Source organism: Euprymna scolopes, chromosome 15 (genome assembly GCF_053919585.1).
Source record: "Euprymna scolopes isolate OS-2025 chromosome 15, ASM5391958v1, whole genome shotgun sequence".
NCBI classification, from domain to species: Eukaryota; Metazoa; Mollusca; class Cephalopoda; order Sepiida; family Sepiolidae; genus Euprymna; species Euprymna scolopes.
The window spans coordinates 124,870,262-124,897,327 of NC_136496.1; the positions used below are offsets into that span (position 1 = coordinate 124,870,262).

The 27,066-nt window shown below is 31.2% G+C and overlaps 1 protein-coding gene across 3 annotated transcripts in view; it reads right to left on the minus strand.

Annotated features, from left to right (window-relative positions):
- Positions 1 to 26,601, minus strand: part of LOC145294112 (succinate--CoA ligase [GDP-forming] subunit beta, mitochondrial-like) — a 45,922-nt gene extending 19,321 nt beyond the window's left edge. Inside the window, exons 1-5 of one of the 3 annotated variants that reach the window (XM_080141207.1) lie at positions 26,437 to 26,601; positions 16,061 to 16,205; positions 11,693 to 11,795; positions 3,021 to 3,111; positions 2,170 to 2,322 (exon numbers count right to left, since the gene is read on the minus strand). In XM_080141207.1, the coding sequence (XP_079997333.1) occupies positions 2,170 to 2,322; positions 3,021 to 3,111; positions 11,693 to 11,795; positions 16,061 to 16,205; positions 26,437 to 26,502 (558 nt within the window). In that variant the 5' untranslated portion in view covers positions 26,503 to 26,601. Of the gene's footprint in view, positions 1 to 2,169; positions 2,323 to 3,020; positions 3,112 to 11,692; positions 11,796 to 16,060; positions 16,206 to 21,177; positions 21,316 to 21,778; positions 21,956 to 26,436 lie in introns of those variants that run through there. The other 2 variants (XM_080141209.1, XM_080141208.1) reach the window with 2 other exon arrangements.
- Positions 26,602 to 27,066: the final 465 nt, after the last annotated feature.

Here is a 27,066-nt window from a genome sequence, read left to right on the forward strand (position 1 = left end):
TTGTATTAATGCTGAAATGAGAAATATTTATATATTTATTGATTTTAGACTGTCAGTAAAACTAAAATCTATAGGTCACACCCATAAATGTATTATTTGCATTTGTGAAAAATATAAGTACACATTACGTGTGATAATCTGACCTTCTCCCGCAACGCACACAAAAATATAAAATAAAACTATATTTAGAAATTTAAAAAGAATGATTTAGTAATTGTAAATCGGTAAATGTAAATTTATTTGAATAGTTTACCGTTTTAGAAAACTATGAAGTTATTTAAAAATTAGTTTATTCAAACCGTATAGATAATGGAAACGGTAAGAGACTTGATAAAAATGAAACTTTAAAATGATGGAATACAAGAAAGTGGATGATGGGTTTATTTTCAGCAGCCTCGTTATCAACTTGCTCTCCTATTTTGTCCTTTAATCCTCACATTCCATAAACAATATTTCTGACAAAAGGGAAAGAAATGTTTTTTTGGTTAAGCTTTTGAGTGGATGGTATGTGCAGATTTTCAATCCTCTGATAGTATTTATCATCATTCAACTGCCAATTAATCCAACTCATTATGTTGTATATCTAGATTTTGTTTGTCGAGAAATAATTTTAACAAAAGCATGCACCTGTTGCTAAATGCAAGAAAATAAAATAATTATCAAATGTACCAAAAGATCATTTGAATAAAAATTATGAACTCCACATGAAGCAACAAACTCAATCATTAAAAAAAAGTTAAGTATGATATTTGAAAGATCATTTTTGGCAAATGATTACACAGGTGTAACCAAAATCAGGTCAATTCAGTAAAACAACAATGGCTGAATAAAACGGCCTTAGGGTGTGGCTAAAGTAACAATGCAGTTCTAAGATGGCATTTCAGGTGGTCACAAATGGTTAAATAATAACCAAAAAGGATATTGTTGTTGTTGTTGTTTGATGATTTTGAGAAATATCAACTGTTGCATTTCTGTGCCCACATTTCCCTAATAACAAACCACCCATAACCATCACCGACAATAAAGATTGTTATATTTTCACATATCCCATTCTTTTAACACAACCCTTATCCTCGAGTGGTTTTTAATCTTAAGTTGTGCCTCATTAAATAAAGATAGAAGTTCAAAATAGTTAAGAGTCGAAAACTCTTAAACAAAAAAGAAAACATACTTTATAGCAAACGGAGCAGAATTATTTTTTTCTACAGAACTATAAACTTTTAGTATATGGAAACTGTTAAGATTTTTTTTATTTTAAAATTTTATTTCAATATTCATATGCCTTTTGACAAACAAAAAACATGTCGGCAAGTTCAAAAGACAGTTAATAAAAAGAATTGTTAGCAACTACTAACCCCTAGGTCTGAACGCCCCATCCCCACAGAACACATTTCAGCACTTAAATTTAGCCAAGTTAAGCCATCACCTCAGTCGCCATGTTTTTTATTTGGGTGATTGTTCAGAATTCCCTTATATTGAAAAAAAAATAAATAAATAAAATAAAAATCTGTATGATGTATGTACCTGTTATGGAATGAAAATATCACCTTCCAAAAATCATGTAAATTGATACAGATTTATTTTTAAATTAGAAAATGAAGTTTTATGAGTAATCGAGAAGTGACTATTTTGCCTGCTTTTTTGAAAATAATCTCAAGAAACGAAGGCAGATAATTCTCATAATAATTCAAACTTGCAAGATTTTTGTTGCAATACCTACGAATTCCCATTAATCGCTTAAAAATAATTTTCTTCATAAAATAAAACTACTTGATCAATTTATGAGATTTTTGGAATATGATATTTTTGTTTCATCATCACAGATACATACATCATACAGATTTTTCTTTATTTTTGTTTTTTAATATAAGGTGTATTCTGGTCTTAACCTTTGTTGATAAGGCATATGAATATTGAAATAAAATTCTGAAATAAATTAAAAAAAATATTTAATTCTCCTGCATTTTCTAGAAATTATTTGTTTTTATTTTTGTTTGAGTTCTCGACTTAACTATTCTGGACTTTTATCACATAATAAAATTACTTTAAATGAAAATATTAAAAAAAAAATTATATATACAAAAAATAAAAAAAAATATATATAAAAAGCTTATAGTATAAAAAAAACGTATATACAAAAAATAAAAAAAATACATATAAAAAGCTTACAGTATAAATGGCTTCTGGATTTGTAGCAGCCACTTCTTCAATGTCCATTCCCCCAGACGCACTGCCTACCATTACAGGGCCATTGTGTAACCGATCCATTAATATAGCAAAGTATGTTTCTCGTGAAATATCCAAGGCTTCAGCAATCATAACCTGAAAAAAATCATATATATTATATATATATTATATACACACACATACACAAATCATTACAATTATATTCATCTCAATTTTTTAAATTTTTATACATTATCATCTTGAGTGTTATTTTCACATTAAACTCAAATCTTTCTGTCAAACTCGAGATTTGCGTGGAATTTCGAACAGAACCCTTTATTTAATCCACAAGGGTAGTATGCTCTCGTTCTGTCAGCCATGATTGGATAGAAGTCCTAAGTAATTTGCAATTGTATTTTTGGATTACCTGCACTGAGGATTGAAACTAACCTCCAAAAAAGTTTAAGTTTTACAAATAAATTTACAAAGTACTTTATGCACTGCACGATAGGTCCATGCAGATTTCAGAGTTTGACAAGATACACCTGAAGAACGTCAGACGTTACACTGACCAAGCCGTTGTGAAAATAACCCTTAAGATGAGAACAGTAGTCTGAAGAATCCAAATAATAAATCCTCACCTAAAAAAATTTAGAAATGTAAAGATTTATTGAAGGAAAAAAAAAAAAAAAAATTTAATATTTAATTTAAACATTATATAAAATAAACAAAATAACTTTAAATTAAAACTGAGTTCTATCTTCAATTAAAAAATGCAAACAAAATTCAATTCGACATTTTTTTTTTTCTAAAAATTTCTTGTAACAAATTCAAATAAAATGAGCATATCTTACCTTGTTGACCGCAACTCCTTCCTTAGGGGTTTGTTTAGTTATAAGACGATTGCCTAACATGTTAGCTACCAATTCTTCCACCTTATTGGAACTAAAAGAGAAAAATAAAACGTTACATAAAAAAAATATCTTTAAGCTCGAGTATTTGATGCAAGTGTTAAATTTGAGAAACATTTTACTTTTATTGGAATGAGAAATCAATATTTAGACAACTTGTTTCATTGTTGGTGCTACGAGGTAAGCTGACACACACACACGTGTGATGGACTTACCCAGAGACTATAAATATAATTATACTAGCAGTTCAGCTCGGCTTTGCTCGGGCCCTATGTACTGTTCATAACTTTATGTGCATATGTATATGTTAAAAAGTGTGAATATGTACGGTAATGCCTTTCTATATAATAGGCTTCCTTAACTACCATAGTGAAAAGTTGGTAAAGCTCGCAGAGGTTGAATTTTTTTAAACTTTGACTCCAATTTTGACTCCTTAACATTTATTGAATTGGGCTCAAATCAAACTAAAATGTTTAACCCATGTCTAAGTAATCTACATCTAAAATTTCAAGTGTTAGACCAAAAATTGGCAGAGGAGTTTGGTAGAGTCTGCAAAGGTCAACTCTTTCAACTGACCTCTTGGCAGCCAAATTTTTACCCAAAACCTAATTAAAAAGCTTGGTGTATGTCTATGTAAAATTTCAAATGTTTAGACCCAAAATTGACTGAATAGTTTGCTAGAGACCGCAAAGGTAAAATCTTTTGAACTTTGACCCCCCTTGGAAACCAAATTTTCAGAAAAAAAAAAAAAATTAAAAAGCTTGCCCTATGTCTGAATACACTTTATGTAAAATTTCAAATGTTTAGACCAAAAATTGGCTGAGTAATTTGGTAGAGACTGCAGAGGTTAATTTAAAAAAAAACTTTGACCCCAATTTCATCCCCTTAACATTTATTGTTTTGGGCTCAAATCAAATTATAAACTTAGATCCATGTCCAAATAACCTATATCTAAAATTTCAAGTGTTTAGACCTAAAATTGGCAGAGGAGTTTGGTAGAGTTTTCAAAAGGTGAAATCGTTAAACTTTGACCCCTTAACAGCTACATTTCTGGCCGAAAACCGATTAAAATTTTTTCCCCAAATCTCAATACCTGTTATGTTAAATCTTGGGCCTGTAGACCGAAAATTGACAGAGTTATTTGGTAGGGAAATGTAGACAGACACACAGAGACATTTTCACTTTTATAGATTTAACACGTTATTAAATAGTGAGACATAGCAGATATGACCTTAGAATCATGATGTATACTTTTGCTGATTCATTTCTTGTTAACTATATCACAGGGTTTGTCTTAATTATTACCTAAGGCTACAACAGCTGGGCAGTGAATAGAATTGTTTTGGAAGAGAAAATATTTGATCTGAAAGGCATAAAACTAATGTAATACAAGACGAGTTTCTTTTTTTGAACGCATAATCACTATCAACTGGATCATTAAGAGGTTGAAAAGTCCCCTTGTTCTTGACCAGTTGAAATGGCAGATCCATGATTAGATAGATCTGGAATGTTAAAGCCTCCTCCCGCTTTTCGCCAAAATATTTGAGTCCTTAGTTAATCAAGCCCTAGTCCAGCACCTAACAGCTGCTAAACTCCTGACTGACAAACAATATGGATTCAGGCAAGCCCGTTCAACAGCAGATATCTTAACTGTAGTTTCTGAACGTATATACCGTTCATTGGATAAAACAGGGGCGGGTAGAGCGGTGGCCCTCGATATATCTAAGGCTTTTGACAGGGTATGGCACGATGGTCTTCTAAGGAAAATTAGATCATATGGAATCACTGGAAGAATTCATAATGTAATTAAATCCTTATTAAGTAATAGAAAAATCAAAGTTGTCCTCGACGGTCGTACATCCAAACAATACGACATAAATGCGGGAGTACCTCAGGGGTCTATCCTTGGACCTCTATTATTCCTGATATTCATAAACGACCTCCCTGATAAAATTGTTTCGGAGATGGGTATATTTGCCGATGACACCACTCTCTATAACAGATATGAGGGGAAAACAAATGAACACATATCCAAGGAAATGGCAGAAACACTAGAGGATGACCTCCAATCCGTAGTGGAATGGGGACAAAATGGTTGGTCACATTCAATGCTGCTAAGACTAGGCTTGTTTCCTTCAATAACTACAAGAAACCTTCTCTACCACCAATAGCAATGGCCAAGAACACATTACCTGAAAGTACTTCTTTTAAACTCCTCAGCCTAACGTTTACAGGGAATATGAACTGGAATAGATAAATTGAGAGCATTGCCAAGGCTGCTGCAAGGAAGGTTGGCTTCCTCTACCGTGCTAGAAAACTACTTACGCCTGACAGTATCCTATACCTCTAGAAGGCAACCATTCGCCCATGTATGGAGTACTGTTGTCACATCTGGGCTGGTGCATCTGCTTCTTGTCTCTCGCTCCTGGACAGGGTTCAAAAGAGAGTCGCCAACCTGATAGGTCCTGAACTGTCATCTAGGCTTCAGCCTCTGTCCCATCGACGAGATGTTGCATCCCTCTGCCTGTTCTACAAATACTTCAATGGTGAATGCTCTGACGAACTGCAAACACTTGTACCTCCCCGACGTAACTACCCCCGACAAACCTGACAAGCTACTAAGTCTCATCCCTTTACAGTAGAGATCCCTAGGTGCAAGAAAACCTTTTACTCCAATAGTTTCTTCCCCAGAACTGCGGGTCTTTGTAATTCCCTTCCGGGATTCTGCTTTTCCAACTGCAACGATATGCAGAAGTTCAAGTGTAATGTCAACAAACATCTTTCTACTAATCTCCCTTCATAATGACCCCGCTAATTAAGTCCCTGATAGTAGCCCCTTGCTTCAAAGTGGCACTGTGCCTTGTTTGGGGTGAAAAAAAAAAAATTTGAGTAAACCCAACATATCAGGTTAGAGGATTTACATTTGCTCAACATGGAGGTCAGCCTAACAATGATTTGGTTTTGCTGTCATTTTGAGCACTTATCCAACTCGATAAACGGTTGCCGTAACATGGAGGTCTTCAATTGCAGGAAGGTTGGCTAAAGAAAACTTGAAGATATGAAAACTTTAAAGAAAACCTGAATTGCAAGAAGGTTTGTTGGTCAAAGAAAACTTGAAGCAATGAAACAGCACAGGGAGGAATTTGGAGATTGAACTGCGAGACGTGGACGGTGAGTTTGCATTATTTTAAGAAACATCTGAACACTAAACGAGGGAAAAATGATACTAAATGAATAGAAAAAAGACTGAGGTATAATAGTAAGTAATGCAAACTAGCTTCAAATTTGCTATTAGCTATTGAGTTACTTTTCATAATATTCTTGAGAAAGGTATGATTCTATCTCTGATCACCTTAGCTTTAGGTGTGTAATAATAATGGAGGCTCAACTCTGAAATGTTGGAAGGGAAATTAATTTAGAAGAACCCCCCCCCAAAAAAAAAACAAAAAAAAACTTTGAAAACACATCAACCTGACTCGCTAAAATTTGTAAAATGATTTTACCCCAAAATTTAAATTTAAAAATAAAGTTGATGTAAGCATTGTTTAAATTTAAACTGAAATTTGTAAGTTTAGAAAGCAAATATAATGCAGATTTTGTCAAAAGTAAACAAACATTTGTTTAAAATGAAATTTTTGGCGATACGATTCCTTCATTAGGATCAGAATCAGTTTGTTCTTTCTTTTTTTTCTGCACAACGTGATTTCACTGGAAAATTTAAAATCTGAAAGCCACACATTCCTCTTGATTTTGAACATTTTAAAATATTAAATGGAGAAAAATCACAAGATTTTTAATTTTTTTAGTGACATCATGCCATGAGGAAAGAAAAAACAAACTGATTCTAATCCTGATGAAGTCGTCATGTTGCTGAAATTTTATTTTCAAACAATTTTTTTTTAAAATCTGTGCTGTACTAGCTTTCTAAACAAATTAAATAAATAAATAAAAAAATAAAAAAAAATGATCCAAATATTTTAAATATAACAATATCCAAATGATTTCATGGTTATCAAGAACACAGAACATCATTTGTTAAAAAAAAAAAAAAAAAAATTCTGCTAGAATAAGGTTATTTTTGATTTTAGAAAAGTATTGCATCATATGTTGCATTTTTTAAAATATTTTCTGAAATTAGTGACCACTTGATAAAAAAATAAAATAATAAGCCATAAAAATTAGTGTTGAGACGATTCCTAATTTTTATACGATTCCGATTCCAGGAAAATATTGATTAACGATTCCGATACCAAGTACGATTCCGATTCCTAGGGAATTTATTGTTTTGAAATATACCAGGTAGTTTTATACTTATGGTCGGTAGTTCCCAAATATGTTCCCTAACTTTGGAAGAGATATTTTATGTCTACACCGTCGTGTTTTGGTTTAAATAAAATTATTATATAGTAAACTAAACGGAAAAATTAGCAAAATTTATTTTAGAAAATTTATTTTACTTAATTGGAATACAGAAAAGAAACTCAAAGAAAATAGAATTTATCCTTCAGAGAAAAAACAAATAAAATAGAATTTATATAACAGAACAAAAACAAGAAAATTTGAGAATAAATACACACGATTCATTATTTTGGTCCTCATAATTAACAGATTTAATGAATTAAATAAAAAAAATATAGCGGAAGAGAAAGAAAATATATACTAATTAAATATAAAAAAGATAAATATTTGATTTAATTTATAAATGAACGTGCGTAATGAAAAAAAAAAAAAAACAATATACCACGTGACATGGCGCCGTAGATACAAAATAACCTTTCCAAAGTTAACGACCATATATGAGAAATACCATTAATCGAAAGTTTTTGTGTTTTATACCAAAAGGTAGGTATAGCGAAAAGTTACAATTAAAGGAATTTCAAAAACGATTTTTTGTTTAGCTATTGATAGTTGTATTTATGACGGCAGTTCTTCAGACCTCCATAATTCATAAGGAGTAGTTAACACCTATTATTTTTTCTTACTTTTTCATTGCTTTTACACGTTGTTTCTAACGTGAAGAATAAGTTTAGCCAAACTAATTTTGAAATAGGGTATATCAAAGAACACATATAAAAATGATACCACTATAAAAAACAAATGAAATACTAGATAAAATTGAGCAAACATAATTGCCAAAATTACAGAAAAAGATTTTAAAAAAAAAAATGGTGAAGTTTGTTGAGTGAAATGAATTATTGAAAGAAAATTAATTGAACTAATAGAAATGTTAAATAAAAAAATGTCAAATTTCAATATTTTTTTAATAATTAAATTCTCAGGGTTGTCGAAATTAAAAATTAAGTGATTTTTTTTTTTATTAGACTTCTTTCGAAGCTTGTTACCTTGAAAAATACATTTAAAACCCTGTTTTTTTAAAATAAATTGAAAAATAAATGCAATTAAAAAAATTTAATTGATAATTGAAACTTTAAAAACATATTAAACATTGAAAAATCACTTATCTCATAAATTAACGTCCAATAAAGTAGATCCAGTCTTCATACAGGAATTTGGTTATAATAAATATATCTTTCCCAAACTTAAAAATTAAATCTTTTTTTTTTTTTTTTTTTGAGAGAGAGAGAGAGAGAGAGAGAGAGAGAGAGAGAGAGCTTTAAAATCGCCGGGGAGTGCCGCCTAAAATTTTAAAGAAGTAAATTTTAGGAGTTTAGTGCCTTTCAAAGACGGTTATCATAATTTATTATCATCATTTAATTTCCTTTTTTTTCCTCCCCCCCACACCTTTCCACGTGGTTCAGTAGTTAACCAGTGCTCCTGTTGCTGTCAGTCAGCTATCTTTACCTAAGTTTTAATTTCTAGTTAAAAGAATTTTTCATGAATGGAATCAGCATTTTTAAAAATTATTTTTTTAGTTGTATATATTGTATTTACTCTTTGAAGTTAAGGAGGGTTTAAAAAAATGGTGACACCTAGATGGTGACGTAGGCAAAAAAAAAAAAAAAAAAAGAAAAAAAAAAAGACACTGCGATTTCGACCCTCGCTAATAAAACTGCTCTGAGTGACTAGTTGGTAATTTTTTGTTCCTTTTCTTTTTTATTTTGCTCCTCCAATTTATTTGAATGCTTCATAGTTAAATGTTTTAACATGTTGGTTGTGGTCATGTTAGATGGTTTTATTCCTCGTGATATTTTAATTTGACAGACTTTGCAAATGGCTTTCAACTCATCATCTTCAAAAAGACTTTTTTTGGACTTTGGGCCATATTAGAAAATTCAGTTTATCTGTAAACAAATAATTTACTATTAAATTTTGGGGTTTGTATTACTGTACACATAGATTCGAAAAAGTTGTCAAAAAACAAATATATAACAAACAAATATTATCAAAGGCAAGATAAGTTACTTTTCTACCAAACTGGGTAATTTATTTTGTTTTTATTCAATGTAACATGTTTATTCAGCTCGAAAAACATGCAGTGTTTACCGATGTATTGGAAAATTCAAAATGGCGCCTGACACTCTTTAACATGGTAAGTTTGGGAAAAGGTGTTATAAATAATAAACTAGACAAAATACTATTAAAAAAACACCGAATATATGTCAAAATATGTCACGGTAACATATATTGAGCGAGTTTCTAGCAATATTTTGTATAGTTTATTATTTATAACATCTTTTCCTGAACTTACCGTGTTAAAGAGAGTGTCGGGCGCCATTTTGAATTTTCCAATACATCGGTAAACACTGTATGCTTTTCGAGCTGAATAAACATGTTACATTGAATAAAAACCCGAAAAATATATCCAGTTAGGTAGAAAAATAACTTATCTTGCCTTTGATAACATTTATTTGTTATATATTTGTTTTTTGACAACTTTTTCGAATCTATGTGTACAGTAATACAAACCCGCATTTTCTTTTGAATTTTTTTTTTGGTTGACTGTGTTCAATTCACACATGGTTGATGCGGTTCAATATTGCTAAACTATAAGTCCTTAGTAAAATTCTATTTATAAATACTTTTTAAAATGAAATTATTTAATTAATCGTAAATATTATTTAGACATAAAAATTGATTACAAAACCTTTTAAAAATATATATATTAATTTCTTTTTCGTTCGGCAAAAAACTGCGCAAAACACTTTTAATTTTCAATTTAAAATTCTAGAAAAAAGATTATATTATTCTGCTTTTAATATAATCAAATTCAGGGTTTTATCTTTCTGGAGAAAAAAAAAAATTATGGATTTTATTTCAATTAAATTAAAAAAAAAAAACTTGACTGAATTGAATTAATTACCCTTAAATTAACGAAGGGGTTATTTAATAACTTTAGGTTTGGAAGAGATAGGTATGGGGTCGATTTTTTTGAAACTTCAAAAGAAACCGACTACTGTCAAAACTTTGCGAAATAATACGTGATCAATTTCATTTTAGAGATATTTCTTTCAAAAGCCTTTTAAAAAAAAAAAAAAAAGTATATTGTTCTATCAAACCTTTTACTGTTTAAATAATTTGACTTTGCTCGTTTTATTTTAAGAAAATATGTTGAAAAAGCATTTTCATTCACTATTAGAAGATTTGTCAGTTTTTTTTTATTTTTACTCGCAATGCAGAGCCCTGCATACTTCTTTTCAAGTTAACTCTTTTGTAGTTTTGATTACAATAGATTTGAATGAATGAACCTTGTAAGGGAGGGGCACTAAGCATTGCCCTGTTAATAATGAATTTCTTTGGTTTCTTTTTATTTCTCTCTTGCGGTTAGAAATATCAGGAATTTTTTTTCTTTTTTTCAACATCACACTAAAAGAATCGTAATGAAGGAATCGGAAAATTAAGGTATTTTTGAACGATGCGATTCCGATACCTCCCAAAATACACGATTCTTACGATTAACGATTCCGATTAATCGTCCCACCACTAATAAAAATACTAAGTGATATTAATGAACTTCATTGGAAACAATCTACACAATACGAATCAAACAGTTTTCTTTTGAAATTTTTACCATAACCTAACCTTAAAGTAACTTTTTTTTGTTTAGTTTGTTTTTTTTTGTGTAGAAGCATTAGAACTTAATTCATCTTTCTTTGGAAATTTCTGGATACATATTTCCAAAAATCATACAAAAAAAAAAAAAAAAAAAAAAAAAAATCCACACAAACAAAATAAAAAATAAAAATAAAAAAAATGAGTAAAGGACAGAAAAAAAAAAATTAATTCTAAAACATTTCATTTCATTGTGAACCCCTTCCTCCCACAAAAATATAAACTTAGTTAACACACAAACCCCTCATCTCATTTTATGTTAAATTTATATAGAGTATTAATCTCCCCACTATGAAAGCTAAAATATTTCATTCATTTTTTTTTTTTTAATTACTCTTTTGCAAATATTTATTTTATAGTTAAATCATTTTATATTCTCCAGGGCAACACCGGGACATAGGTCTTGCTAATATATAGATATATACGTATAGTAGTTAAAGTTTAGAATGCATTTGTAGGATAAAAATTCAGAGAATTTCTACCAGAATTATAAAATAGTGCTCAATATTAATATTTATTCATAAAAGACATGGAACAGGCAAAAAAAAAAAAAAAAAAAAAAAAGCCGATCTTTTCATATTGAAATAAACTAATAATCTTCTTACTCTTTAGTTAAATGAACGCCTCCTTTAAACCCATTTGGTTGAAAAACTCCTTTGCCACGACCACCGGCTAAAATCTGTGCTTTTACAACATATTCTTCACAATCTGCCAAAACAAAACAAGAATGTTAATTAAAACCCGAGTAATAAAAAAATAAAAAAAAAATACTAAGACTGCATAATTATTTTTATTTCTTTTAAAACCAAAATCAAACTAAAAAAGGGTAGAATGACCTGGAAATAAGTGGGGAGAACATTTTACATTAAATCTTATTATTTAGGGAAGTTCTTGCGGAATTTTAATTTCAAATAAGTTTTTTTTTGTATTACCTTTACTTCATATACCATTTTAAAGAGCGTTTTTTGCTCTATCTAATCATTTTAATTACAATCGTTTTATAAAACAATTATGTCTTCTTTTCAGAACATTGAATACAAGATGGGGGGAAAAAAAAAAAAAAAAAAAAAGCAAATTTGCACAATTTTCTTATTTCAATTCAAGCTAGGTTGAAAAGCTACTGAAACAGCTTGCGTTATCAATGATTTGGGCCCAGGAACCATTACTGAACGCACAGCACAATGGTGGTTTAAGAAATTTTGTGGCAACAACAATAGTCTTGAAGATGAGGAGTGTAATGGTCAGCCATCAGATGTTGACAATGATTGATTAAGAGCTTTAGTTGAAGCCAATCCATGCACAACTGTTCGAGAACTTGCTTCTGAATTAGACGTAATGTATACAACAATTTCCAACCACTTGAGAGAGATTGGAAAGACAAAAAATTGATAAATGGGTGCCTCACAAATTGAACGACAACAAAAAAAAAAAACGCCATTATGAAGTGCCATCTTCCCTTCTTTTACGCAACAAGAGCAACCCGTTTCTTGACCGGGTTGTGATTTGTGCTGAAAAGTGGGTTCTTTATGATAACCGGTGACACTCAATTAAATTGTTAGACGCTGACAAAGTTCCACGACACTTCCAAAAGCCAGAGTTCCGCCCACTGTTTGGTGGTCTGCAACTGGTCTCATCCATTAGTTTTTTGAATGCAGGTGAAATTAATATGAGAGAAAAGTACTATCAACAAATGGATGAAATGCATCAGAAACTTCGACAACAACACCCAGCATTAGTCAACAGAAAAGGCCCAATTCTCCTTCCTGATATTACCCAAGAGCACATTATTGAACTGACCCTGCAGAATTGAATGAATTGGGCTATGAAACTGCCTCATCCGCCATACTTTCCAGACCTTTCACCTACTGACTTTCACCTTTTCAAATATCTCGACAACTTTCTGAATGGGAAATGTTTGGAGGTGTAGAGTTTTTAAAAAAAATTTTTTTGAGACAATTATGTGTAGCTTTAAGACAGTTTGTACAATGGAGGTTTGCCACTTGAACAGTGGTAGAGTTATGAAAAGTTTTTTATTTTGAAATGAGTGCCATTCAGACTTAGAGTTAGGGGTAGGGTTAAAAGAGATTTTTTTATTTGAGGTGGGACTTGTTCAAATTTAAGGCTAATGGTATAACAGCTTCAAGGGAAGCACTTTTAAGAAGTGCGTTTATCACGTGGATCTAGATTCAGTGGTAGTGTAAATATATATAACTCTTCAAAATGAAAAAATATTAAGAAGACTGCTCTAAAAAGCAAGAATAGCTGGGAAATGAGGGTTCATTTTACATTAAATTTATATGCAAAACTGATCCCACTCTAATCTAAATATTTTTTGTAGTTTTTTTTCCACTGAAGATTGGAGGTTACATTGATCGAAACTTTATGCAAATAACATTCAAAATGAGAACAATAGCTGAGAGAATCCGAATATACATTGGCCTTCATTATAGTGGAGCATTATTTCTTTTTAAAGATTTGTTGTAAAAAACAGTGGCATGTGTTGGTTACATAGATGATATTGGATGAATCAAACTAGCATGGTTATCTCTGGAGGATATGTGCAACATCTTTCTTTTAAGAATTACATTTATTTATCCTTCTTTTTATCTCTAACCTCCCTCGCCGCAAATGGATAAAATCACTGACAAATTACTACATAAAAAAAAAAAAAGGAAACTGTCCATATTGTGTCCAATGCAATGCTGAAAAAGGATATCTCAACTTTGTGGGTGTGTCTTGTATAGTTTTCGACTTAATCGGAAAGACAACTTTTCTTTAAATAAAGAAGACTGAAAATGATGTTTGCACAAGTTTTTACTTTTGTTACTTTTATTTCACACTAAACAAAACGCACATAAGAACGTTCTCTTCGATCAGAAAATATAAATCATAAGTTTTAAATGTCACATATATGAAATGTTACACGAAACTGGTATCATTTGATTATTTAACCTTCATTCAGACAACTTCTATGGCATCCGAGATAATATTGAAAAAAATTTTTGCTTTCATATTTTTTTTTTTTTTTTTTTTAATAGTGAACTATGTTCACTACCGAGATATCACATACAAAGAACGGAGTTTATATACTTTGTTTAAAAAAAAAAAAAAGAAAAAAAATGATTCACTATATATATATATATATATATATATATATATATATATATATATATATACACACACCTTTTAATAGTATAGAACATATACTTTTAATGTATATATGCAACTAATTGGCAGCCCGACATTGTCCGGTCATACAATACACATATTTTAATTTATGCAGATTGCATATGCTTTTTTTTTTATTTTTTTTTTTTTTAAATCAATCATCTATTGATTATTATATATCATGAGGAATAATTTGCCCGGTGAACTAATTAGCAAAAAAAAAAAAAATAAAATAAATAATAATGATAATCTCATTCATCAAATTCCGTCTGTGTTTGTTTACAATATCACATCAGCTGATATTTGGGCTTGACGTTGAATGCCCTGGAAAAGCCACTTCTGATTAATGTTTAATTTTAAAACATGTAAACGAAATAATTTGCAGAGATTTTACAGGGTATCTTTTTTTATTATAAATTGAACTTATTAATAAGAAAAAAATGAAAATAAAATGGTGAGTTACACCCAGGCTTGAACAGGGGATCATTCGATCTGTAGTCGAATGCTCTACCATATTGTTCTCTGATACATATTATTATACAGGTTGCATTGTTTCAACCCCTGCTCTATAGCACCAAACACCCACACACCATCTCTTATTCGGCCTCTAAAAAATTCTTTTAACTGGAGAGCTAATTAACGTTTTTTAATTTTAAATAAAAGTAAAATAGTTCACTATAAGTCAGCGATCGAATTGTTACTTAAATGACTTTAACTCTTTTAAAAATGCTTCCACATTATTTCGATCCTATTATTAAATACTTATTAAATTCTTTTACAATAATTTAAATTCTTAAATTCTATCTTAACTTAAAATTTTTTTAAAAAATTCTAAAAAATACTATTAATTATTAAATACTTAGTTATTAAATTCTTTTTCAACAATTTCAATTTTTAAATTTTATCAATATTTCATAGTAATGACGTCATAATTTCTCTATCCAATCAGATTGCATTCTTTCAACCGGTGTCAAACAACTGCTGTTCCTTTTCTATCTTCCTAATTTCCATTTGCCTAAAGTGCAAGAGGGCCACTAATTTAAGTTATTTATGGATCGTTCCAGGAAGAAACCACTCCAGAGAAGCACAGATATCACGAGGGTGAAATTTATATATATGAAATTTCTGCCTGTAAGAGAGTCCACCAAATGTGAAATACATCATATCAATACACAGGTTTATACTACAAACATTAAATTAGTATATAGATACTGCGAACACTAAATTGGTGTATGTTAAATAAATTATAAATTATGTTAAATTTTTAATAGGATATTCCAATTACCAAACACACAATATAAAAAATTACATATAAAAAAAAAAAAAAAATGATGTCGCTTTTGGATCCTACGTGAAACTAAAATATCTTCTTGGTCTTCTGGTTTGGATCCAAATGTAGTATCTGTTCTACCTAAGGATGGTATAATGATATCATGGGGTTTCCATTCACACCAGGCATCCATACAATGGAAATATATCACAGACTCCTATAAGGATATTGGGTATAAACCGTAATAACCAGATTACTTAGATAAATACTTTTACAGTTTTAACAAAAGGGCTACAATAATATCGCTGGGTCTCCATTCACGCTAAACGTCTCTAAAATACCCAGCAGCAATATATTACATATGAAAGCTGCTGCTGTGGAATTTCCACAGGTTCCGCTAGTTATAAATAATTACTTTTTTTTTTTTTTAATTTTTATAATGAAACATGCACATTAAATATATCTGATATTTTTCTAAAATTTCCTTTACACATTGGAATTCTGAAGACAAAAAAGTATGAAAGAAAACACATACTCAGGTTCTTAGCAATGGAACTCGAATTAAGAGCAGTATCAACCACATTGTTCTTTTGTACATTGATGCCGTGGTTGGCCATCAGCATTTTGCTCTGATATTCCTGGAGGTTTAGCCATCGCACACAATTGTTCACAAGTGGCCGCTAAAAATCAAAAGAATACGCATGAAATATTACTGAAAAGCATTTTTCCTTTGGCAAACAAAACGGTACCATTCGAAAACAATGAAGCATTTCTATTATATATTTTAATATTGACTATATATATATATATATATATATTAGTGATGAGATGATTCCAATATTTTTCCCAATTCCGATACAATTACCGATTCCAATTCTGATTCTTTATAAATCTCTAAATATTTAACTATAAAAGTGTTATTTTGTTCTGATTTCCATAAAAATACGTTTTAAATGTGCCTATATTTTCTCAAACGTAACAAACACTTGTGAGGAGGTGATCTAGAAATTTTAGTTTTATTGGAAGTTTTAATCAATAAATCAATTATTTTATTACTACCAGCAGTGGAAGATGTTTCTTAAACCATAATCAAAAAAAAAGGTAATTTATGGAATCGATTTTGGCATCGGAAAATAGGCTCAAAGTTTTGATTCCGATACCGATACCCCAGGAAGCTTCGATTTTCCCAGATTCCGATTAATCGTCCCAACACACACACACACACACATATATATATATATATATATATAAGGAACCAAAAAGAATTATAGAAATTCTTTAAAAGGAGACTTATCAGAATAATAAAAAGCTCAACATTTGAGGTGAAGCTTATATACAGAAGGAAAAAAGGGGTGGAAAAAAATAATATAAAAGATATGCATATTAATTTAATCATTAATAAGGAGATTACATCATTAAGAATATGGGATATATATGCTCTTTATATCTAGGTATTTCGAAGCCTAATGCTTCTCATCAGAAGAAAGGAAGTGCTAAGTAACAAATTAGAAATGTAACATCTAGCAATAAGTACATTAAGAATGAAATAATGAGGTGCTATATGGAATTTTCTGCATTTCATCCTCATGAGTATTTGAGCCTGACAACTCCTCATGCCATATATATTTTCAAAACTTATGAACAAGAAATAAAAGTGTTATTTTGTTCTGATTTCCATAAAAATACGTTTTAAATGTGCCTATATTTTCTCAAACGTAACAAACACTTGTGAGGAGGTGATCTAGAAATTTTAGTTTTATTGGAAGTTTTAATCAATAAATCAATTATTTTATTACTACCAGCAGTGGAAGATGTTTCTTAAACCATAATCAAAAAAAAAGGTAATTTATGGAATCGATTTTGGCATCGGAAAATAGGCTCAAAGTTTTGATTCCGATACCGATACCCCAAGAAGCTTCGATTTTCCCAGATTCCGATTAATCGTCCCAACACACACACACACACACATATATATATATATGATGATGAAAATAAATTATGTTTATTAATCAAATACTCAAACAAGGAATTAAACTAAATAAAAATTTTTAATCCTTAATCCATGAACTTTCAAAGTTAAGAGCTTTTCAGAGGATAAACATCAGTAAAAATGAATTATTGGTTGGCATGAATTTGAAAATATACAAAAAGTGTAAACAAAAACAAATTAAAAAGAAACAAATTAGTCAAAGTAACATATCAAACAATAAATGAAGGAATACTCTGTAAGGTCAAAATGGAAGAATATTCAATCCAAAGTGTGAATAGATTAGAATGTCTGAAAATGTAAAAAAAAAAAATAAAATAAATGGATGATCCAAATTTTTTAAATCTTCATAGCAAGCAGAAAAAAAATGAAAAGAGCCATTAAAAAAAAAAAAATAAAAATAAAAATGAAATGCTCTATCTATAATATTGAGCTTTCTATCATCTTGGATTTTAATGTAAAGATTTTTTTTATATTTGTAATTTTGGTATGAAAAGAAATCAATAAAATGCTCGATTGTAAGAATGCAAGAGTTAGAAAAGAAATTTATTTAAAAACTACATTAGATAATCAAAAGAATTGCCACGGTTTCATTGACATGAATAAACTTTTCCTGTTTAGAACAATTATTTTTATACCTACAGACACTAGTGTTTTATGCTTACACAATCACCAGTGTGGGAATTGATAATTACTGCTGTTTTTTAATTATTACCATATTTTTTTATCCTTCTTCTGACCATGTGCTATTCATGAAAATGCCACACACAAAATGGCATCTACAAAAAATCTCCATCGCAAATGCGGGTTACGTTCTCGCCACACAATCGTGGATTGGAAAATTTTCCTGCGTGATATATGCAGGGACTATTTTCTTAGGAATCCCTGGCAGATTGGAGGCCCAGGCCGTACGGTAGAAATCGACGAGTCCGTTTTTAACCGCAGAAAACACAATGTCGGCAGACTTCTGACACCGATCTCTGGGTCTTTAGTGGATACGACCCTGCTGAAAAGGAGGGTTTCTTGGTCACTGTACCAAATAGGAAGGCCGAAACCCTCCTTCCACTAATAAATAAAAAAAAAAATCCTTGTTTCTGGCAAAAAAAGTTCTTGTTTCTGGCGAAAAAAAATGTACAAATAATACTTGTTCCTGCCCCCCCCCCCAATGCTTTTTATTGCCCCTTTTTTAGGCTTTTTCCATTTATTTGACAAAAAGAGTTGCAAAAAAAAAAAAAAAAAAAAAAAAAAAAAAAAAAAAAAAAAACAGTTCAGACAAAAAAAAAATTTCCTATTAACAAAAAAAAAAAAAAAAAAAAAAAAAAAACTTGTTTTATATGTATTTATTTGGAAAACAGAAAACAATTTCAAACAATAATAATAAAAAAAATCATAAATGAACGGTAGGTTTTTGCTTTTTACTTATTTAATTTTTTTATGTTTCTACATTTTACAATTTCATTGTACAGTTATTTTGTTGTAGCGTTGTTTTTATTTTATCGCCAACACTCGGTTTTATCTGGCTGTTGACGTGATGCGCCGGACAAAGCCGAGCAAATGCCGAGTTATGTTTGGTCCGTTAAATGCACAAGTACCTAGTTTTCATCCAACTCATTTCTTCATATTTGTGTCTTACCACTCACAAAACACTACTTCATTTCAACTACATATTTTACTTCATTCTAATAAAAACCACATTAAGTCTATTATATAATAAACTAGCAGGCCATCCAGTGTTGTCTGGTTGTAAATTACGCTTAAATATAATTTATGCAGAATATTTATTATAGAGCAAATTCTCCATTGAATATTATATTGTACCTAATATATATATATTAGTTATTATTTGAGAAGTTAAAAGCCACAGTCATTACTTAGCACTTTACTGTCTAAGCTTTCACCAGATCAATAAAAAAAAAAAAGACTAAAAATGTACACATGCTCAGAAGTTAGTCAATTTACTTCCGTCAAGGTCAACTATTTTTTAATTTTAATGCTTTAGCAACTATTTTTACAAGCTAAAAACCAAATCAAAAACGTTTCAGAGGTTCAAATACCCTATATATCAAATTCAAGTCTGTAGACCAAATATTCAGAGAGGAGTTTGGTAGAGACGTTTTGCACACAGACAGACAAGATCACTTTAAAAACATCCTAAATGCTACACAATTATGCACAATGTAGAAACTATGCATAAATAGAATTGAGTAATAGTTAAATGAAACGAATCATCTAATAAGAAACCATAGAAATGAATAATTAATAAACACTCGTTTTTCAAACAAATATGCAAATTGCTTAACCTTCATGAAGTCGCTTGCATATCCATGACTGAGTATATTGTTTGTTTTAATTTTTAAATAGAAAAAAAATGTCAAACAAACAAAAAACCTCAACCTTATAGATATACAGATCAGTATTGTTGATGTACGCAGAATCGTTTTCAGCTAATTTATTTCTTCATATTTGTATTCTAACATTCACAAAAAAATAATTTATTTCATACTGGAAACAAAATTGATTAGCGATTAAAAATGGAGAATTGCATGACCAGATTAAGTTTAAACATTTTTTTTATTATTATTCAATTTATTAATTTTTTTTCTTTTCAGTTTATTTCTTGCTTCCTCACGTGTTTCTTTCCAAGAACTTGTATCAGTAGAACGCATTACAGCAGAAACGTTCTTAAATAATCTAATGATATCTTATAAGAAGAAAATTGACAGCATTCATACAACTTAATTTCCTTTGCTGGCAAAAACTCAAATATCTCTTCTGCTGAATTTGTTCTTAATGCAGCTAATTCATTCCTATGAAAATTTATGCATTTTAAACCACAATAAATAACATGGACATTTTCAAATCTAATACGATCAAATATATTCAGTTGTCCTGTGAATTAATCATAGCCCCCCCCCCAAAAAAAAAAAAGAAAGAAAAAAAAAGAACCCTTCTCAGCAAAAAGACATCTTTCTACCACCACTGCAAAGGACTTTCTTTTTCTGTGTACTTAAAATCAAATAGAATTTCCATGAACAAAGTTTCTTTCCAAAGACTTTATCTGTGGAACACGTTACCATGGAAATGTTTCCTTACAAACTACAACATGGTTGTTTTCAAGTCTAACATTAACAAATGTCTGTCAGGTTGTCTTGTGAATTAATCATAATTCTTAATCTTTACATAGTACTATTCCATCATCCAATTGAAAATTTCACTAACCTTTATCCTTGAGTGGCTTATGGCCTTGGTAAGTGATTAACCATTAATATAAATAAACATAAGTACAATCAAAGGTTGGATGTATGCGAAATTGCAGGTGTACCATGAAAGAAATGCATATCTTACCAATGCCGGGTAGTTGTGCTAGTTAATATATTTTTTTTTTTTTTTTAAAACAAATCATGTGTCATCTTAGATAGGAATATTTATTCACCTTGATTAAGTGTTAAAAGTGATATTTAGTTTGACATGAAAAAGTTGTTTTGTGAGGCATAACTATTTAGGTCAAGTCGAAAACAGAGATAATAAAAAAAAAAAAAAAAAAATCGACAACCAAAGATAAGATTTAAAGGACAATATCACAATTTAATTTTAAGAGAAAAAAAAACAAAAAAACTTGAGACAATGCGAGTTAATTTGATGAAAATATGAGTGTTCCTACTTACCTGCCTCCCCACGAGGGCAGAGTTAGACACAAGGTCGGTTTTTAATGCGGAGAAAATCCAGCCCCCCCCCCAAAAAAAAAGACCGAGGACAGAAAAAAATGGAGTGTAGCATCAGACCAGATACTACAGTGATCTAACCCGAAGGCCATGATCTAATTTTATAAATAAGCAACATTAAGTAAAAATTTGAAACAGAAGTTGCCCCCCCCTCCCAACCTTCAAAACCTTTCGTCTAAATTTGAGTTTCATGACATTTTGTTTTTATGATGACAAATCGGCTTTTAACCTCATATCTAAAAATATATAGGCTAGAGTAAAAATTTTTCAGCAGAAAATTGGCTCAAAAAAAAAAACTTTGTAAGAGAAGTCGACTATAGTGAAAAACAAACAAAAATAAACAAATACTGTTCAGAAATGGCCACATCCCACGTTAAGGTTGACCTTATACCACATTCAGTTTTTGCAGGGCGGCAAGTGAATTCATGATCAAAGTGTAGCATCTGTTCCATCCACTATTAGAAAAAGAGAAATCCTTCTAACCTGTTCCCATCCACAGTGTTTTAAAAAATTTTTTGGTGGTAAGGGTGTGATCAAAACCTACCTTCTGTATAAATTGAGTTTCATGACTTTTTTTTTAGAGGCCACTCGAGGATAAAAGTTAATGAATGTAAGTCAGTAGTTTAGCAATTGTTAATGGTGTAAATTGAGTAGAATTTGATTATTTATGGAGACGGTTCAACAAGAACTTGTTTATGTTGGATTTGAAGGCTATCACCTTGTAGTCAACCAGGAAACAGGCCAGTGGAATAGTGTTTTTTGTCTTTATGATGACAAATTGATTGCGTTTTACCTTCATATTTAAAAATATATAACCTGGAGTAAAATATTTTTCAACAACAAAAAAAAAAAAAGTGGCTCCAGAATAAATTAAAAAAAAAAAAAAAAAAAAAAAAAAAAAAAAAAGAGCAGCTTTTTATAAAATTTTCTCTGCATAAAAAAAGTGCTCGTTTTTTTTTTTGTTTTGTTTTTTTAAACTAGCCACTCCTTTCCCAAGATCACTCCATTTACCCTTGATCCTCCGTTTATAACGCTGAGTGTTTAACAAAAGGCCATAAAGTACCATTTTTTAAAAGTCTTGTATGACTTGACAAAGGATTGAATCCTAGTCTCACAGCCCAATTGCTGTGTGATACACTGAACAACTAACTCAGGATCGAGGGAGGCAATACTTCTCTGCTACAAAAAAAAAAAAAAAAAGGGGGCCGTCACGATTGCCACAATTACAGAGAGTTTGATTGATGTCACCTCTAAAATTGTCTCAATCATCCTTCTGTGTTGTTTCCAGAGTATTCGAAACTACCAAACCCGACCAAACCAAGCAGGACTTCATAGAGGCAGAGGATGTACGGATCAAATTTTTCCCCCTCATGCGAATTCTAGAACAGCAGTGGGCCAATCAGCAATTTACCGCCATCTGCTTCATTGATTTCACTGCAGCTTTTGACTTGGATGGCAGAAGCCTTTGGGACATAATGTGCCATGATGGCTTCCCGGCCAAACCTCTCAACCTCATCAAGACGTACTATGCGCACACCCGAACTAGGGAGATGCTAGAATCCAATTCTTTTGTCATTCAAACAGGTGTCCGTCAAGGATGTGTGCTCTTCCCATCCTGTGCAGCTACATCATCGATTGGATCCTAGAGAAAAATTTGGTTGGCTTCGCTGGTGTCAGAGTAGGCCACGACTCTTCCATCACGACTTTGCCGATGATGTTATGATCCTTGGAGAGTCCTATGCAGGGGTCCAGCATACACTCTACGAGGTCAGTCGCATGTCCAAAATGGTTAGAATGAGAATAAACGCTTCTATCTGATAATTTTCCTCTACCTGACAGAGTGGCTATAATCCTTAATGGTGAAGCTGCAGAAGAGGTCGAAAGCTTCAAATACTTTGGCGGCAATTTTACAGCCATGAAAAATGAAATCATCACTCGTATCCACCTGGCTAGAACAGCCTTTGTCGGTCTTCAAAAACCATCATGATCTCGCCAGGAGATAACACATCCCACAAAGTTGTGAATCTATGAGGCCATAGTCAGAACAATTCTCTGTGGGTGTGAGGCTTGGCCATTGTGCAGAGAGGACTTTATAAACTTGAAGTCTTTGATCACTACTGACTCCGCCGTATCCTGTGCGTTCGCTTCTCCAATCGGATCCCTAACTCGACCATATGTGCTAGATGTAACATCTTTGACCGGGAGGAAACTCTGCTGAAAAGGAGACTTCAGTGGTTTGATCACACGCTGCGCCGGCCGGAGAATTAGTTTGTGTGTCAATTGGTGGCACCCAATGCACCCGCTTGTTGGAAGAAGTGCCAAAGTGATTAACTTAAAACTTGGCTTGCAACGGTCAAAGCAGATATGAAGATCGTGTCTGGTCCTCACATTTTTGGTGTCCATTGCTGGAACCATGAATGGTTGGATCATGGCGTCGACTCTGCTGCCGATCGATGAGGGTGGATGGCTTTGACGCGAGATGCAGTGAACATCATTGGCACTGGCTCAACCCATCCCAGGTGAATGCTGCTACAAGCAAGCAAATCCGTTAGATGGTGTTATGGCTGGAGGTCAAATATTGACATTGTGAGGTCACACCGATGATGTGCATGTTGAAATAAGGGCATATAGTGATTTTTTTTTATTTAAATCTCTTTAGACAAGGCATGAAGCTACTTCATGTAAGAAGCTAAAAAATGAAATACTAAAAACCGACCAACACTAAACGCTAGATCGATAGACTCCAATCCAGAAAACAGCAATTCTTCCCTCTTTGTCAGAAACATCACTCATGGAATGTGAGGATTAAAGGACAAAAATAAGTTATGAGGTTGATGAAAATAACCTCAAGATCACTTTGTACTCCCTTATTTTTTGAAGCGTTGCAAATATTTGAATTATCTTTTGAATGTTGAAAACAATGTGATTTTTTTAAATAAATTATTTTTAGAAATTAGTTTATTATTTGGATTACTGTTCTTCATCTTCAAAATTATTCTCAAAATGTTTTCGATCACTGATCTTCTTCAAGTCAAACTCTGGAACCTACACAGAATTTCAAACTGAACATTTTAGTTAATGCACAGTGGCAGATTATTTTCGTTTAGTCAGCCATGACCAAATACAAGTCTTGGGTAAATTTTATTATATTCTTAGTTAATATTACCTGCAGTGATGACTGAACCTTCAATCTCCTGAAAACTGTCAATTAGAACTGTAACTCAACACTTTTATCCGTTGCATCACAAGTCTTCAATAAACAAGTTCTTATTGAGCCATCCCTTAAATAATTAAATTCCAAACTTCCACCACTACTGATCACTATGCTGTTTTCTCAGTAATCACACTCATTAACCCTTATCCTTGAGTTGCCTTTCTTTAAGTTGGCCATAAAGTGGATGCTAATTATACGTTAAATTATAGAAAAATGATCCCACTTTAAACTAACATTTCTTCATATCTTGGAAACTACTCGTTTGCCGTAATTTTAAACGTTATTTTCGTTTTTAGTGCCTCCGAAAACCCGTAGAAGTAATTTTAAAGGAGTTTTTGAGGGTGGAAAGATTCTTCGGGTTTGTATTACTGTACACAGATTCGAAAAAAATTGTCAAAAAAAAAAAAAAAAAAAACAAATATATAAATAAATGTTATCAAAAAGTTACTTTTCTACCTAACTGGACAAGTTTTTATTTAATGTAACATGCTTATTTAGCTCGAAAAGCGTACAGGGTTTACCGATGTATTGGAAAATTAAAACTGGCGCCCGACTCTTTGACACAGTTAGTTTGGGAAAAGGAGTTAAAAATAAAAAAAACTAGACAAAATACTGTTAGAAACTCGCTCAATATATGTTACCGTGGGCCGTGGGCTGACATATTCGGTGGGGTTTTAACAGTATTTTTGTAATACTATTAGACTTTTCAACCCTTTCTAAAGAATAGACCGCTCGCCCCTTTCCGGTTTGTTTAGAACCAAAAACAAGCCTTGGGTATTAATCTTAGTCTGAAGGCCGGGCAGCGCCGGCAGCGGTTATATAAACATTGACAGAGGACACGACAATAATCACGGATGGGAATTTTTTTTAAATAATTAAAGTTCGAATGGAAGTTTAAATGGTCAATGGCACCGGTTATAAAAAAAGGTGTCAGAGTTTTTATTTTATTTATTTTAATAAAATAAATCAATAAGATGTGAAAATTTTTTTTTTTAAGAAAGGACGTTAAGTATCGATTTAATGCCGGGCCAGAATTGAAATAAGTGTTCAAGTTATTCAGGATTTAATTTTATTAAAAAATATTTACAAGGGTCGATTGATGCTTGTATTGTGTTGAAGATTTATATAAAAAAGAAACGAAAAGACATTAAACAAAAAAACAACAAAAAAGTCATTCATAAATAAACGAATACCGGTGTAAAAACACCGGAGTGAAAAAAAGCGAAGGTGAAGGTCTTTTATAATAAATAATACAAATCCAACGGATAGGAAAGAAATAAAAATGGAAAATTTACTTCAAGCAAAGACAATTACACAAATGAGATTTTTCTATAAAATTATTTTTCATTATTTTTATATTAAAAAAACAAAAACAAAAGTTTATAACAATCCGCCCACCTGTTGTATTGACTATATTGTCATAAGTGACGACATTTAGTTTAGACATTTTTCGAAATCCTACCAAGCTTTAAAGGAACTATAAAACTAAAACGAGAAAATAACAGAAATGAATATGACTAAAAATAAAACATACGGTACTTGTGCATTTTTGGTATCGTGCTGAAATAACACTATTTTGAAAGCCATTCTTAATATGGGGAGGAGAGAGGAGGTTGTTTACCGTTTTTTTAAATAACTATTCTGTGCTCCCACCTAACAATTATATATATATATATATATATATATATATATATATATATATATATATATATATATCGTGAAACTTGAAATTAACGTGAAAAAAAAAATAGCGCGGTATAAAAAATGCATAAGCAAGAAATATACTTCGAAACAAAAATACATGACTAAATAAACAATTCACAGGACAAAAGGGTCATCGCAACTTGTGTCTGTGTCGTGTCCCTATTGTCGTATCGATGACGTAAGCCACATGGATAGTATACTCAAATTTACAGAATCTTTGAACTCTGCTACTTCACAGGGTTTCTTTCAATGGATTAAAGGTAACATTTTACATTTTAGCTCACCTGTTTTTTTAATAAATGCGATGAACGGGAGCACGCATGCCGTAAGCAAAACATAGAAGGCGCCATTTTGAGTCACGTGGTTCAATGAAAATGTTCGAATCGAAATGAACCTTAGAAGAATAGCTTAGTATCGGAGGGAATACAACTTATACAATGCCAGCCAATCGTTCAACTACTTTAAACCTTCTCGGGATTTTGAATACTTTTTTTCTTTTTTTTTTTTTTTATCCTGCATAAGATTAGGTTAGTTCAAAGTTCACACAATCGCATATATTTTTTACATAAAAAAGCAAAATTTTAAACAATACAAAATCAAACTTTTTTAATTGATTTTTTAAAATTCAATATTTCCAGATAAAAATAAATTATTATTATTAAATAATATTTATTTATTATTTAATTTGACCCCGTTTGGCTAGGATCAAAGTGTAGTATATAACGTTGCCATTACATACAACCAGGAGAAACAAATAAATAAAAATCTGATTCGGCATTTTTCCCTTTTTGAGATAAGTTTTTATTACTGTACTCTCCCGTCTTGACACCACTTAAAAATTTCTCACCATCGTCCATCTCGCCTTTTCTTCTTCGACCTCACGCCGGCCGAAGCCACCCATTTCTAGCCTTCGA